General features: G+C 36.2%; 1 protein-coding gene across 1 annotated transcript; it reads left to right on the top strand.

Moving 5' to 3' along the window:
- The first annotated feature begins 800 nt into the window (after window positions 1-800).
- LOC134854851 (dynein regulatory complex subunit 2-like) lies at window positions 801-10,026 on the top strand. Its single transcript, XM_063871210.1, has 7 exons — window positions 801-827; window positions 1,202-1,366; window positions 1,727-1,866; window positions 2,418-2,538; window positions 6,757-6,893; window positions 7,359-7,663; window positions 9,617-10,026. The coding sequence occupies exons 1-7, from the start codon at window positions 801-803 to the stop codon at window positions 10,024-10,026; spliced, it is 1,305 nt and encodes a 434-aa protein (XP_063727280.1).
- The last annotated feature ends 6,475 nt before the right edge of the window (window positions 10,027-16,501 follow it).

The following is a 16,501-nucleotide window of genomic DNA, read 5'->3' as shown; positions in this document are numbered from 1 at the left end:
GTGAATGGAGTTTTACGATAAATTTTTCGGTCTATGGAGGTCAACCTGGGCAGGAAGAAAAAACAATATATGGTAAAATGGTGCAACGCTATGTAGTAACAACGATTCTGATAGACTGAAACTAAATGTTCCAGTAGAAAAAAATGGGTCAATTCCGGGGCACCTCCTTTCAACCCCCTTCTAATCCAGCATAAACAGTCAGCTCTCAAATAAAAATATATCTAGTCAAGTTAAACACCTTCTCGGAGCTTGTGTCGATAATTCGCTCTCTCTCTCTCTCTCTCTCTCTCTCTCTCTCTCTCTCTCTCTCCTCTCTCTCTCTCTCTCCTCTCTTTCTCTCTCTCTCTCTCTCTCTCTCTCTCTCTCGTCCCAGCCTCTGCTATTCTGCTAACGCTCGCTTTGCAATTTATTAGTCCTGCTTCGCTCTGTTTTTTATCATTGCCAAGCTAACACTATCTCTGGCTAGAAATGCGCCACAGCTAGGAGGACATAGATTGAGAGAAAAAAACCATGGCTAGACAGCAACAGCAACCAAAAAGGAAAATCGCAAACTTCTACTGACTATTCCAGATAAATTGCAAGCGTGATACGGAAACAGAAAGGGCGCCCGTGGATACAGCAGACGCAGAGCTCGACAGCTTTGCCGCGAACTGGTAAAGCGTGTGGAGTTCGGGGAGTTTATTGACCCGCGAATTATCGACCCGAGCTCCTAGCGGGTGTTGAACTTAACTGTTTAAATTTTTGAGAACTTTGCGTTACGGGAGAGTTTAGTTACAATTGAAAACTTTTCGACACTAGAGATGCTTGTGGAACTCGAGGAGCTCGTGGTACTAGAAGAAAGACTTGTAGAGTTTGAGCTTAGGTTACATTTTGAACTTGTCGGAGCTTGGGTTACAGAACATTTTGTACTGGAGATGCTTAGAGAACTCGAGATGCTTATTGTACTGGAGATATTTTTGTCGATGATATTTTTGCCTTTTTTAACCGTTCTAGCCAAGCTGGGTAAAATTACCAATAAAAACAATAAATTTTTTTTTACATGGGTACAATTTTGGTCGTAGATGGCTAGTTAATTAGTTTTTTAGCTTTAAAATAAAATAACTTAAGTCTAATACAGTCAAGTTGGTGGGTCCTACAATTGATACTTTAAAAGTATCCGTGTGCGTGTGTGTATGTAACGTTGGGTCGCAATCAAGAGCAGGTGTTGCGCGAATTGCTCTCGTCAGTGGAGAGTGAGGAGTTGAGGGGTGCTTTGGAGCAGGAGTGCAGGGACTTCTCCCGCAGAATGTCCGCCATGGACCAGGAGGTGGAAAGGAAAGTGGGGGAAATTAAGGAGAGCGACCAGCAGCACCAAATGCTCACCCAGGTCTCAAATGAAAACCATAAACCCCTGTGTATTTTTTTCCCTACACCTCTCTCCCATGTGGAAGTTTGTTTTAATTAACTTTTCTACAACCTTGAGGAATCACCAATAAAAAGATTTTGCGTGAGAACCATTTGAAGTTTTCATCAGACCAATTTGTTACGATAAAAGTATGATGAACAATACTTTGTTCACATTACACATTAATTATTTTGTTCACCAGGCAAAGTTTAATTATCACAACGTGAAAATAATTTTGTAAAATCGAAAGTTGAGTGGGGGAGGGGGAAGGGGTAGAGAGGGGAGGGGAAAGGGGGATGAAGAGAGCCTTCTTTCAATAATCCTCATCTGCCTGATATGTAGTCGTTTGACCACACAGTATCTACTCTGAAAGACTGTCAAGAGGACTCCATCAACAGACTCATCCACGACTACAACTTGAACTTGGAACACCTGCTGAACACGTACAATGCAGAAATGGACAACAACACCGCCAAACACAGGCAGGCAACTTAAAGGCTGCTGCAAAACCACTGCGCCAAATTCAGCATACTAGTCACAAGCTCATTCGAGACAACTGCTTTTTGTTCCTCTGAGCTCTCGATTCCTGAACTTTGAATTAAGAAAAAACGCGGCCTTTTTAATAATCTATACAATCAGGGGTGGGTTTGTTTAAGGGAAGGCGCCAAAAGTGTCGAGGGGGTCAAATCCATGATAGAAAGGGGCGTCTTCCCTTATACCCACCCCTGATTGTATAGATTTTTTCTGAAAGCCTTCCAAAAAGTGCCCTTAAGGCCTTAAATAGGTCTTTCACGACACGTTTTTTCATAATCTTGGGTATATAGGGCCTCAAAGTGCTTCATGAGAGCTCGAAAAATTAATAGAGTCAACCTAACGATATTTATGATTATTTTCGAAAATCTGCCCCCTCCCCTTTCAGGAAACTCTAATATTTGCATCTGAGTATTTTTATGACCCCTGATTATCAATGAAGGCTATGAAGATATTCCCATAATTTTCGCATATGTGTGGTTGACTTTGGCCGGCTGGTTAGAGACAAAATGGGAGACATGACAGATTGCATGTTGGCTCTGGACTCCAATTTCAACGAAGACGAAAAAGATTTGCAGACACATCACAAGAACCTGCAGAAGTTTATGGATCTGCAGGGATGGGTTTAAATAGATTCTTCCCAGTTTCCTCGCGAACTTATTGAATTTTGGTGTTTTAAGTGACGTGTAATATACTATACGACTGCAAACATTTCCGAAAAACAGTGACGTGAACGTGGTAAAAAATAAGCCGCGTGCATGCTTTTATACGGAAGGTGCGAATTATAAGCGTGTCGCACTGCGTATCTTCTTACCTTGGGACTCGGTCACGCTAAATTCAGGCTCAGTTTCAGTGATTGGCAGAAACTATAATCGACTACAATGTTTTTACTCAAGCTCAAGTGTCCACGCATACCGAAACTCCGTCGATTACTCGGTCAAAACATACCTCGTACAATAAAAATTATAAAATAATAAATCCGTTAACGAATCAAGCACATTACAGAAATTCTTTATCATAGATGTACAATTTTTGGTAGCGACGGTTTAAATGGTCACAGTAAGACTACAAGCCTGTATTCAGGTGCAATTTGAGTCAGAAAAATAAAAAAAATAGCCATTTTTGTTGAGCTAGATCGAAATCATAAAGACCGAACAGCATTTTTTATTACAATTTTTTATTATGTACTACTCTTTAAGAAAATTTAGCCTAATTTTCACCAATAAAACTTTTTCTCAGAAAACACTACCGTCCAGATGGAGGTCTCTCAGTTTATAAACAAGACTGTTTAATTGAATTGTTAGGCGTGGTATTATGTTAAATAAAATCTTATAGTCTGGTTTGACAATCTTATTAGAAAGAAGGCTTACTCGTTAACTATTTTTTTTCTGTTAAATTTGTTCATTACAGATTGAGTTTGTTCTAAGCTGTGTATCACTTATAAGATCCTTTTTCAATATTTTTGATGTCATGAAATTACTCACATACTTACTTGTATGTTCTTGTTTATGATTTTTGTTAGTATTTTAGGATTTTTTATATATGTAGTGCACAGATTGAAAAAACTTTTTTTTGTCTCGTCGATTTTACTTCATCGAATTTTCTTGTCTGGTGATTGTTCTCATAAAAATGAGATTGTTGATTGTTTTGATTGCGATTGTGATTGTTGTGAAATGTGATTGTTGTTTCTGCAGTGTGTCTAGATTTGTTTTTGAGGTGCATATGTAAATCAGTTTCCCCTACTGACAAATTGTTGTTCTCATAAAAAGTTTGTTGTTTTTGCTGTGTGTCTAGATTCGTTTTTTAGGTGCATCCATAAATCAGTATTCCATATTGATAAATTAGTTGTTTTTAGCTTTTATGAGTATGAGTTTTTCAACCGACAACATGTTTCTAATTTAGGAGAGATATGAAATGAGCTTTGTGGGTCCATTTTTCAAATTTCGTAAATGTTCAGTGAAACTATATCTAGCATAGTTTTCTGTTTTTTGAACACTTTTCCTCGACTTAATGAATGGTTTTATTTTCTTCGAGCTAGTAACAATTGTTTTCGTTTTGTCCAGGTTCATCTTAAGTTTAATTGCTGCCATCCATGTTCTTATGAGTTCAAACTCAGATCACAGTTTCTTCCAAAATAACGCCATGTATACTAGTATCACCTACAAAAGGAATCACTGGCAGATAATTGTTGTAAAATGAACATAAAAGTGGACCCAGAACTGATCCTGGAGGACTCCGCATTTCTCATTCTGTTGAATACTCTTTGTTTGGTTTATTTGAACAAATTGGTAGCAGTTTTCTGGGAAGGATTTGAGAATCAAAATTTTTTTCCTCTCAATCAGTTTACTGAGCACTTTCGAGGAGCATCCATGGTTTACATTATCAAAAGCTTTTGATAAATCAATGAGTGTGCGAAAACTATATTTCTTATTCCTCAATTTCATCAACTGTTGATCCTTCTGACAAAATCGTTTTTGTATGTTTGAAAACACTTCGTTTTTGTAACAAAAAATCTGACAATACTCAAGCATAAACTTCTTTTGGATACTTTTTTGAAGACTGGTAGAGAAGTAATTTGTGTTTGAGTCCTTTTTCTCACCTTTGTGTATTGGGATAACTTTGGCAAGTTTAAAAAACAATCCGGATAAAGTGCTTCTTGTAATTTTCAATTAAATAAAACTGTCGAAATTGAACAGATCGCAGGATTTATTATTACTATGAAAAATCTAGACAGTTCGTAGCAATCACTTTTTTGTTTCGCAAACTTCCAATTGTTTCAAAACTTTCTTGTTCAATGAATTTAGGTAGATAAGATGTATTCTCTGCTGTTCTTACACGTAAAATTGCTTTCTATTTTTTAATAATTCAGCTAATTTAGGTCCAACTTCAACAAAAAATTGATTGAAAGCTTCCACTGATATAATGCTCAGATTGTATTCTCAATTACCGTTTTTTTTGCCGTTGGCTTCAGACTGTTAATGAACTCGTAAAAATTGGTCGTTTCTTTTTGTCTCTTACCATTGATTTAATTTTTTTGCGATGTCTTTGATTTGAACATTTTGCCGCATCTATAAGACTTTGCAGGTAAACTTTGTATAGTTTGTGTTTTTTGCTCTTTCACGTTTGACTTGATTTGTAATTCAGGTTATGTTATATTTTCTGCTTTTTATTTCATGATTCGGCAAGAATGTATCCGGAATTTTTTGAAGTTGAGTTGTTAGTAGAATGAAAGTCTCGTTGAGGGGTAAACTTAAAAATAATTGGTGCAATTGTTTATAAAATATAACTTATTTTCAATTGAAAATGTCTTAAAGTTTTCATCATCACATTTTTTCTGTGACCTGCCAAAGCGAGACAGCTTTTTAGATTTCCTCTTTAAATACAGTTTTTTTTCCAGAAAAAAGTGCTGTGATAGATGTCTGTTCTACTGGAACGTCGGTTTAAAATTTGGTTTAAAAGAAATCACAGTGTTTTGTTTGTCTCGTGGTATTCAGTAACAATTTGAGCGTAAGATCAAACATATTGAGATTTTCTATTAAACCTTCAGACAGATCAATTTTGTTTTTTTTTTGTAATCTCTGCTCACCAGATGCTTAGCTATTGGGTTAGTTTCAGCTCGGGTAAGTGATTTATGACCGTCTCTAGGAGAAACTCAAGGGAATGCTGTGGTCATTCATAAAAAAATATCAAAAACATTTTGTTTTTCTTTTTTAAGTTTGAATTGTTAATAGTTGAATTTTGTCTGTTAAAAATTTCAGTATAACCTCACGATTAAAACCTGTTCTCAAAAACAGCAATTCTTCTGCCTCCTCTGTTGGTTCTTTTGCACATGTAGTTGTTTTCATAATCATTTAGTTTAAAAAAAGTTTCGATGATTCATTTAACCAGGTTTCCGTCAACGCTAAGGCCATCAGTTTGTCTTCAAGATCGCTTAAATATGTTTCTATTTCTCTAAAACTATGATTCAGAGATCATACATGTTGCATCATAAGTTGATTTGGTTTCATTGTTTTGCTCAAATTTGTCTAGCTCGCTTTTCGTGCAGACTGTAAGTTCAAAAAAACTAATGTGATTTTTATCTGCGATTTATAGAGCATGTGTACCACGCTAGTTGTGTACAGTGCCTATAAACAATTGCATATCAAGTTTGAAAAATTTTTATACCCTTTTTTCAGCAAATTGTTCAATTCAAGGGTAGGCACATGTGATTCCGGATTATGATCTATAAAAAGTCAACTCAAATATAATTATCGCAAATACCATCGAAACATAAAGAAAGCTATCTATAAGACAAGAAAAAAAATGATTTTGTTTTAACGTGACATTACTATAATATCAATACTTCGACTCTTTTTGCAGTAAGACGAGGCGCTATTAGTCTATAATAAGAACCCTCATGAATGTGTTCTGAACTCCCACACACAAAGCAGAAAATTAAATTGCCCCCAAAACTGTCATTATGATTTATTTTGCATGCTCGCTAAGTGATTCAAAGTCATTCACTGATTCAGTTTTACAGTTTTCGTAATGATTTGCATCGACGAAATTGGTTTCCAACTACATTTTACTCAATGCAAATTAAAATTTCGAAAAAAATAAGAGGCGACTGGGATGAAGTCTATTATATAGTTAACGCCGAATTGTTGGTAATATCGGTCAAAACACGGTTGTTATAGGTTAATTAGATTTTTTAATATGGTTTTTTATTTGCTCAAATGAAAAAAAAATTGATGTCAGACTTCAAAATTAGCAGTTTTAGGTAAAATAACTTTGTTCAGATTCGTTGACCGAAAATAATATTGCCAACAATTTGGCAGTAAATATAATACCTGCATAATCAGGGTATCCGTGAGACGCAGAATGTGCGAATAGCGAGTGAGAGTGTGATTGAGGAGTACTGGAGGAAGTATGAAGACACTCTCTACAAGTTCAACACAGACACCAGAAGACTCAAGAGTGAATTGATGAAGAGAAGGAGGTTGGGAGAAAGTAACGCTCAAATGTATCACGCCCAACAACAGAGAGTTGAAAGGGATCTACTTAACAATCTCTCTCTCCCCCCCCTCCCCCCCTATTGTACCTACTAAAGAATCCCCCCCTTTTTTTCTTGAAAAGGGGGGGGGGAGATTGTTAAGTACATCCGTTGAAAGGTAGACAATAAATCACGGTTGCAAAAATGGTTGTCAGGTTAATCAAGACAAAAATAATATTAGATCGGTTGAGAGGATTATATTTTTGATTGCCTTATAGGCTAATTTTTTCTGTCAACAAATTTGAATAATTTTCTGCCTCTAGCTTCATATTTTGTGGCCTAATTTAAAAAAAAAACTGGCATCTGAAATAATCACAATGTGAATTTTTTCACTTCCTTGCCTGTATACAAAATCATGTTAAAAACAGAACTTTGTAGTTCAGTTTTTGCAACGGTCTTTGTCATGGTTAGACTGCAGAGCAACTTGAAGACTGTGAAAAGCCGAGTGCGAAGCATCAACAGAGAAACCGTGAACACTTTGAATGCCATCTCACGAGAACAGAAGATCCTGTTCGATTTCTACATGAAGCTACGACAAGTGTTGAAGGAAAACGAACGCGTCAAAGACGTGCAATTGACTAAACTATGTACGGAAAGTGAAGCTGCGTTGAAAAACTTAAAGGAAAGTTTGGATCTGGCTGAAAAAATTGTCAAATTAGGTCAGAACAATCCAAACAAGATCAAACATGAACATAAGATGCTGGAAACACTTAGACGTAACTTGAATTTTTGGGTTTCTCCCATTATAGCCCCCCCCCCCCCCAGCTTTGTAACAAAAAATTATAGCCTCCCGCCCAAAGCAGTGATTTTTGTATTTCGGGGGTCTATAATTTACCTTGGGGGGGGGGGGGGGGCTATAATGGAAGAAACCCGAAAATTCAAGTTCAACTGACCATTAAATCTTTTTCAATGATGAAAATTGAAAAACCCAAAAAAGTGTTACTGATCAATATCACTAGCAAAGGCATTCTATTAGCATGGACAGCCCGGGTTGACCTAAAGTAGCTATAACAGAACTTTTGTGATGAGAATCTTACAACTTCTTACAACTTTAGGCATTAAGAATGAAACAAGATAGGAAAGTTTTGAGACACAACTAAAACTGTTACAAGAAAATTGTACGATAGGAACTTTTTCTACTATATTTTTTCAAAATTTTTTGCATATTTATTTTTTAAATTTAGCTTATAACCAGTTTAAAATTTCTCTATTGTCGCAGAGTACAATAATTAAAACTCGTAGACTAACGAACCGCTTCGCCATATGAAATTACCGAAAACCCACTAAATTCATAGAATTGGTTTTTTGCTGATAACTAGAAATTTTGTTTGTTTATACCTGAACTCCAGAAACAACACGTCCGCAGCTATGCCACTTGATTCGTCCGTTGATTTTCTTAACCGCTAATTACATAAAACTAGATATATTTTTAAAAATTTCTTTCGGAATTTTTTGTTCGAAAGGCATACAATAACCTCCATCAAAAATATTTTACATGCATAAAATTGAAAAAATCCTAAATTGATTCTTATCTGTAGCTACTGTATAAAAAGACATTAAAATTGTTTTTTTTTGGAATTTGGGAAAAATTGTTATCTTGAAACTTTTACAAAAAAAAGTTGTAAGATAGTAGAAATTTCCAACCATATTCAAAGATAGGGGAATTCTTAATAGAATGGTCAACCCGGAAGCTCAAAATGAAGCATTTCATCTGATTAATCCACGGGTACTTTTCTCTAGCCGTTTTGTAAGACCCGCGCTTTTTCTCTACCCGAGTCATGAAGGTAGTGAAAATTCTTATATAGGTCTTAGTGATTTTTTTTGTTCATTTTTTTTCTGGAAAAAGTCTTAAAATTTGTTCATGTTAAAAATTGACTTTTCGCGGATTGACTTTTGATTTTTTTTAACATTTATTTCTTTTCCTTTGTTAAAAGGATGGCAAACTCCACTATCGAACAGCAAAGGTGTGAAGGTCACAAAAACATGATCGACTTCCAGTTTCGAAAACAGAATTTAATTTGCAGAATTCCCAGCGGAAGAAAATTACTTTTTGATCTAGTTTTCTCAAATTAAGTTTATTTTTTTATCAAAATCGCGTCAATCACGAATTGTTTTTGAAGTTCAAAGAGCTTTGAGGTCATCTATTTTTTAATTTGAAATTCGAAAAAACAAGCCAGTATTTTTTGTTTCCTTGCGTTCATGACTCTTTTCCAACTATCTGCTGGCTAAGTGTGCAGTTTTGTCCACCTAAGCTTTCACAAAAATGAGACCAAATGTGTTTGAAGTTAATTTTTGATTCGCGTTTTTGCAGCTTTCCAGATTGATCTAAGGTTCTGGATATCAGTATTGAACTTCTTTGTAAAAACCGCAGATTCAATTATGTGATTGAAATTGTCAACTTCATTTTTCATCATTGAGGCCCGATCATTTTGAGTACGATGGTTCATTACTCTGAAACTTCGTCCAAACTCACTTCTTATAATCGAAGTGCATGTAGTCGAGGGCTCTTCATTATGTTATCATAGACAAAAAAGTTTCACTTTTCATCCATGACTGCAAAATTTTCCATAACAATTCTCATTGTAATTTTGAATGAGAAGCATAAAATACAAAAAAGTATATATAAAAATAATCATACCAATGTCCGGTTTGGTTTTGATTAATAAAAGGACATATGTGCCGATGTTTGGAGTCGGAAAGTGAGAAAGTCACACCTTTTTTGAAGGAGGGAAATTTGGACCAGACTGAACTGAATGTTCTACATGAGAAAATGTGGAAAAACTTCGAAGAGCCTCTGAATAAAGACGTGCACATTTACAGCCGAGTTCAAAAGTTGGAGCAAAGAATGAGCAAGACTGTGTTAGATGACGCAATAGTAAGAGCCGAAATCAGCCAGTACGACAGATCGATTGATTGGCTCAAAAAACAACTCAAGTTGTACTTGGAAGACATAAGTGTAACTAGCGAGTTGGAAGATTATGACAAATGTCATCGATTGCTTATGGTGGAGAAATTATCTGATGGAAATGAAGAAGGGGATTACGCCAACCCAAATCATGGAACTGCGGCTGATCAATGAAGGATGCAAAGTAATTGAAAGAAGCGAAAACTAAATTAAAATCAAATATTTGGAGTTTTGCTTTTTTTTAGTTGACTGGGGAGCTATAATAATCTGAATCAGCCAAAATTTGCACCTTTCCTTTTAGTTTTTTTTAAATTTTCTCCCCTGGGGTTGGGATAAACAGGGGAGATAAAAGAAAGGGGCGGGAGGGTAGAAGGGGGCAAGCAAAAGTAGACAATAATCGAGTTAGACTATACAAAACAAGGACAACCGCTTGCAAGAGCAGTCCTGTTCAGCTCTACTGAAGTACAGAAAATAAAAAATCTGAAAAAAATAAAAATAGAAAAAATTCCAAATATAATGTGATTTTTTTTTTCAGTTAAGGGCGATTAAATTATTTCCAGAAATGCAAAAATTGGTAGCAAGTTTTGCTCAATAATATAAAATTGCTTTAGAATTCAATTAACTGCCGCGTCAATCGTAAACTTCGTTTCGAAATCGAAAAATGGACGTTAATTCACTGGACAACAATTTTGAAGAACTTAAAGTATATAAAACGAATTTGAAACAGAAAAGGCTTCCAACAAACACTGATCGCCGCTTAAATAATGACAGGCCTACCCAACCTGATTGCCGCGAGAATAAAGACCCTTTATTTGACTTCTCAAAAGGTTCAGTCCGACCTCTAAACTTCTGTTAAAGAATGTGTAAAGGATTTTGTGCGCAGACTGTTTTTTACTTGCGGTTTTATAGATAAATTGGCAGTAACAAGAGTTAGTAAAACGGTACGGTCTGTAGGAGTAAATTCAACTTGTTTCTTCAATGTATTAGAGGTCAAAATTTAGGCAGAGCTAGATGGATTGGCAGGCAGGTACCTGCTCGCACTTAGTAGTGATATAAGAAACTCTCAAGAATATAAATAATTATGGGTATCAACTGAAAAGAATGACATCCAAATATGTAGCCCACTTTTCCCTACGCCTGTAAAATTTGAATACATATTAATTTAAATTTATTGCAAAAATTAGCAACACTGAAACAGCTTTGAGTTATAGGCTTATGGCCATCCCTCTCCCTGGGTTACAAGGTTTTGAAAAATTTGAAATCAGTTTTCCACCTCCCTTGGATTCTTCGAATTTCCTCCGCCCCTTGAGGTTTTTCAGTAATGGAGTCAATCATCACCTCTCCCCTTCTGTCCCCAGGTTTGCGTCACCTCGTTCTTTTTCGGGTTCCCGAACTGTCGCTCTGCGTCTCCAAATCTCCCTCTTCGTGGCTACTGTTCGAGAGGCATTCTCTTGAAATAGTGCCGGTCTTTTCTGATTTTCCTTCGCCCGTTTCGTTTTCGTACTCCGTACTTTAGCCGCCGCCCGTTTCTCATGCGTCGTCGCCCCGCTCTTCCCTTGGTCGGCTGCAATTGCCTCATCTCGCGCCGCAACTTCGACTGGTAGTCGCAATGGGATAGTGTTCAATGGCCGATAATCTTCACTGTCTGAGTCGTCTGATGGTTCGGCGATTACCCTTACTTTTTCAGTCTTTACAGTTTTCGGCCGCTTCGACTTAGGGCTTCGCGGAACTCCCCGCCTTGCGCTTGCTAACATCTCCGCCACGGTAGCCGGTTTACGTTTCTTTGGAGCAGTTGGTTTTGATTTCATTGTCACGGCATTTTTCCTAAGTACAGACCCGTTTTTCAGTTTGGTGTTAAGTTTAGATTCAGATACAATGTTAGATTTTATTAGTCTGTACCAGTTTAGCGTTTTGCTAGTAGTACGCGGGTAGATATCGGCGGCCTCCTTATTCCCTTGGTGGGGCAGTTTGCCCTGCGGTTCTTCCCCCTGGTCTGTGTCGATCTGCTGATCGGTGTCTAGTAAAAAAGGTGACTTCCTCAGTGTTGGGGCGTAAACCAGGTCTGACCGTTCCTTCCAGTTTGAGTGCTGCGAATAGGCGATCGAAATCAGCTCTGAGTCGTTTTCGTCTCAACACAAACATTTTTGTTTTAGGACGTTTTTCCAATCCAGGTTTTTAAGACTTGGTTTTTTCATGAGGTTACGTAAAACGGTATTTGCCTCCTAACCGTGGTGTGCCTCAAAATGGATTAGCTTACTAGTCGCATTTTCGAGAAACGTTATCCGCCTAACGTTTTGTCGACCATTAATTCTAGAGGTTTGCGTTCCTTTTCGATTGCATAGGTGAGCACGAAGTTTTTGAGACTGCCGATTATTCTCTCCACCGACCCCGTGCCCCAGTGATTCTTTACTGGGGAGTAGATTAGCTCAATTCAATCGATACTACAGAAGCTTTAAAACTTGTTGGACGTGAAACATGACCCTTGGTCTACATGGATTTTACGACATACCCCGTGGTGGTTAATGTATTTTTCCAGAAATTTTAATACTTTATCCGACGTGTTGGTTGTAGTAACCATGGCCTATGGGCACCTTGAAAACCTGTCCGTCGTGACCAAAACATACTTTTTCTGCTTTCTCAAATCGCTTATTGGACCCCAGAAAACCAATTGTATACATTCATTAGGTTCGGGGACTTTTCTAATATCTTCCTTGGGTAGCTACGGTTTTGAGTTCTTACCGCATCCCTGCATTATTGACATTAGATCGTTTTTGCCGCCAGACTGCGGTACATATAGGGGTACCAAACATACCGAGCAACCTCGAACATGTTCCGTTTTTCATGATGGTAGAAGTGGATCCGTGACTCTACCGGTATTTGCAGTGGTAATGGGATTACTAGTCGTCCGTCCAGCCAGACACAGATGTCTTTTAGGAAGAGGTCGTTGGCATACTGAGCCCATTATTTTCCCACCTTCGTAAATTAATCCTTAAAATTGGTCTTCTTTTTTAATGCGTCTTTAACTTTAAATAAAATGATGTCTGCCGGGATGTTCGAAGCGACAATTTTCAAATTAAACGATTCAGGTAATGAGGTAGATTTCTTATTTATTTTACAATCGCTTAGTACAATTGACATGATTCGTTGATTAGGATTTATTGCTGGAAATAATTCAACCGGAAATTTTGAAGGAATTGATTGGACTGTGTTATTTTTCGAATATCGTGTATTTTTTGGTGATGGCTTCAATTCTTGGATTAATTACAGTTATTTCATCGCTACTTTGAAGATTAGGGTCTAGTCTGATTAGGGAACTTAGTTTTGAGTCAATTTCAATGACCGAAAAAGAACAATCTGAACTTTCAACCATTTTTCTGATTTGTTGTATTAATTTTGTTTCAAATGACCGCCTTCCAGGGGAACGATGTGCAGTGTACACTGAACGTCCCTTGGATTCGGCTGACCTATGCGGTATGCAAATTGGACGATTCTTATTGGCCAGATTTTTAACGCATGACTTTCCGCCTTCAACCGTCGGTGTGCTTAAGCATGTTTGCCGTTCTTGGTTCTGAATGGACGAGTCTCGTTTAGATAGTTTCTTGCATCTTTCGAGTATTATTACTTTTACCAAGGGGTTGAATTTTGGGTCAGAAACCAAGAGATTTTCTTACAGCGTGAATTTTACCTACCGTGAATAAGCTATCGCATTTTTTATGGCTTTTTGGGGGTCGCATGGATGTCTTGACAAGTAATCTGCGAATTTGATTTTTGCTCCCTGTTTATGTTCTACGACGAAATCGAACGGAATTAATCTGTCTAGCCATCGTGTAAGTCTCCAAAAAAAAGGTTTTGTTCTTTTCATTATTCCCGAAAGCAGGTACCTGCTCACAATTAGTAGTGTTATGAGAAACTCTCAATAATATAAATAATTATAAGTATCAACTGAAATGATTGACATCCAAATATTTAGCCCCTCACAGCAGGGTTTGCATTAAATGGGATTAAGAAGGATGCAAAAAACTTTTTTCAGGCAAAATGACTCTATGTTTTAAAATGGTGCATCGATAACTTTAATGTGGGGTGAAAATAAATGGGGCATGCACTTTTTCAAAAAAGTCTGAAAAGCTCACCCAAGTACACGTCTTCCGCAATTATCTTCTGTCAGAACAAGAATTTCATCAAACAATAACGTTTTTTGTATGCTTTGAAAGCATGAATTATGTGTTCTTGAAATAAAGGCTAACACGAAAAACAAGCGTCATACAGTGTTTATTTACGGAGAAATGCTCATCATATAATTTTCAACTCCATGAGTGCAGAAAATTATAAGAAAAGTCTATGATTAGCAATTTTTCATTCATGAATTTGCATGACTAGCAATTTTCAATAAATGAGAAAAAAAATTAAATATAATCTTCTAAAAAACTTTTGGAATGTGTCATAACCGAACGCAAGGGACAAAGACTCTGGTTAATCAAAGCTAGAGTTACCAAAGGTTTCAGTAAAGTTCTTGCTTGTACAATGCATTGGCAAAGACTTGATTACAGATGTCTAAGACAAACGATATAATGAAGGTAGCGAACTTCTTAGTTTTGTAAATGTAAATTTTTTGTTAGTCATGAATTGATGAAGGCATACAGAAACATGCAAAACAAGAAAATAGGCTTCTTCAGAAATTTTGAAAACATTTATTCGTAGAAACAGAAAAAAAACTGAACATTTATGTATCAAAGTCTATGTTATCCTACCAAAAACTTACATTTTGCGTGTAAAAGCTTTTTGTGGACAATACTTATTTGAATAAAAAATCCGTTTTGCGCCATAAACATGCAAATTTTCTGATAAATTTACAACTTTACAACTTTTTTGATGCTGCCATCCGCCATCAAAAAAACACCTAGTTATAATTTTCTACTCATTGAAATTGTATGCTTACCTCTTTTTGCCAAAAAAAGTTTCCTCTTATATTTAAGTAGATACGCCTTCTTTAATGCGAAAACTAGAAAAAAAGTTTTGATTTTCAAAGTGATTAAAATTCGTTTGACTAACTTTTTTCACAGACTTAGTTATGGGAATTGTATGACTAGCATTTTCAGTCTATGGAGGTCAACCCGGGAAGTCAGCAAAACTAAATAGCAAGAAAATACAAGTTTTGGTTAAAAATTCAAAATTAAAAAAACTCTGAGGCTATGGTACTGCAAAACAGATTTAGATCACATAGTACAATAAACTGATTGTGTAACTTAAAAAAAAGCTCTGGAGAAAAAAATCACAATTCAAAAAACTTACCAGTGAAGTTTTTTTAAATGCTTTAAGACTGAAAAACTTGAACTTAAGTTTTCCCGCAAAAACTTCACTTTCCAGCATGCTGAAGAAAATTGAACCCCAAATGTTAGGGCGCAAGTTGTAGGTCTGGAAAACTGTTCGAGCTCAAAAAATAAGCTAGTTCAATTGTAAAAAGTTCTACGGGAAAATTTTATCCCAGTTACTAAATTATGCATCCTTTTTAAACTGTTCACGTTTCAAAATCTTCAAATTATTGGTAATGTTTCATAAAAGAAACCCAATTAGAGAAAAATGGCTCAGCCCTAAAATTTACTCCAGTCTAATTTAATCTTTTTTACTCCAGTCTTAAGTCTGAAAACCAATATCCATTTTTGAAACAAACAACATGCAAGCTTTTCGCGCAATTCATAATTGAATACGGTAATCTGTGTTTGTGTCAGCAAGTTTAAAAGAAATGATCTTCCAAAACCAAAAACCGAAACGCGATTAACCAAGTTTCGAGACTTTTTCCTGAAAAATTATAAAAACCATTAGTGTCTGCAGCTTGCTGACTTAAAAACAGCTATTTTGCAATAATGCAATGAAGTTTTAATTACTTATAAATTTTTTAAGACAGTTTTGGAGGCAAGTTTATTGATCTTCATTAAAACCTGTTGGACACAAATTGTATCGCCTAGGAGACTGAAAATTTATGGCGGCAAGCGCGATATTGAAGTCATCGTTTTTGATGCGAGCAGCATTGTTAAGCTGAAAAACGCTAAGTGTGGAAGTAAACAAAACAAATTTTACAACGAAACGTGCGACAGAAACTTTGTAAAAAGTTGTATCTTTTTACAGGCATAAATTAGCATCGCGGGAAAACACTCGTTTCAACTCTGCTATATCAAAAAAATGTTTGATTAATTGTGCTACATCGAAATTTCGAATAGTGAAGTCATTACTCAACATTCATAATTCAACTCCGTTATGCTGACGCTGCATACCACGAGGGACCTGATTTATAGATTTTTTCATTTCAAAGCAGGGGTGGATCTAGGATTTTCTCGCGTGGGGCCGGATTTTCCTTTTTTTAGGTCGACCAAATTGATTTTCTGAGCTTTTTGATTGTCTGAGTTTTTTGATTTTCTGAAACTTTTGAAAAAAAAACAGGCCAAAAAAAAGGCGTTTCTAGGCACTTTGGAAAATTTTGATCGAAAAATTGCGTTTTTTCTGCTTGCGCTCCTGGCAAGCAATTTAACGCGGGATATATTCAATTTAGTTATATCCCAATAAAACAAAATGTGTGCCATTTTTGTTCGGTTATAAAAATTATATCAAACAAAAATTTATTGAACATTTTTTGATTCAATACAAAGAAGTTTAA

Source organism: Symsagittifera roscoffensis, chromosome 9 (assembly GCF_963678635.1).
Source record: "Symsagittifera roscoffensis chromosome 9, txSymRosc1.1, whole genome shotgun sequence".
Taxonomy (NCBI): Eukaryota; Metazoa; Xenacoelomorpha; order Acoela; family Convolutidae; genus Symsagittifera; species Symsagittifera roscoffensis.
The sequence above is the reverse complement of the archived record's forward strand: the minus strand, read 5'-3'. Positions and strand labels throughout refer to the sequence as shown.

What these genes read in the sequence shown, in the direction of transcription:
- LOC134854851 (XM_063871210.1), top strand. Translation starts at nt 801, where the DNA reads ATGCTTGTGGAACTCGAGGAGCTCGTG. An exon ending in AACAACACCGCCAAACACAG is followed by an intron (nt 1,867 to 2,417) that starts GCAGGCAACTTA and finishes CCGGCTGGTTAG; the next exon opens with AGACAAAATGGGAGACATGA. An exon ending in GATGCTGGAAACACTTAGAC is followed by an intron (nt 7,664 to 9,616) that starts GTAACTTGAATT and finishes GATTAATAAAAG; the next exon opens with GACATATGTGCCGATGTTTG.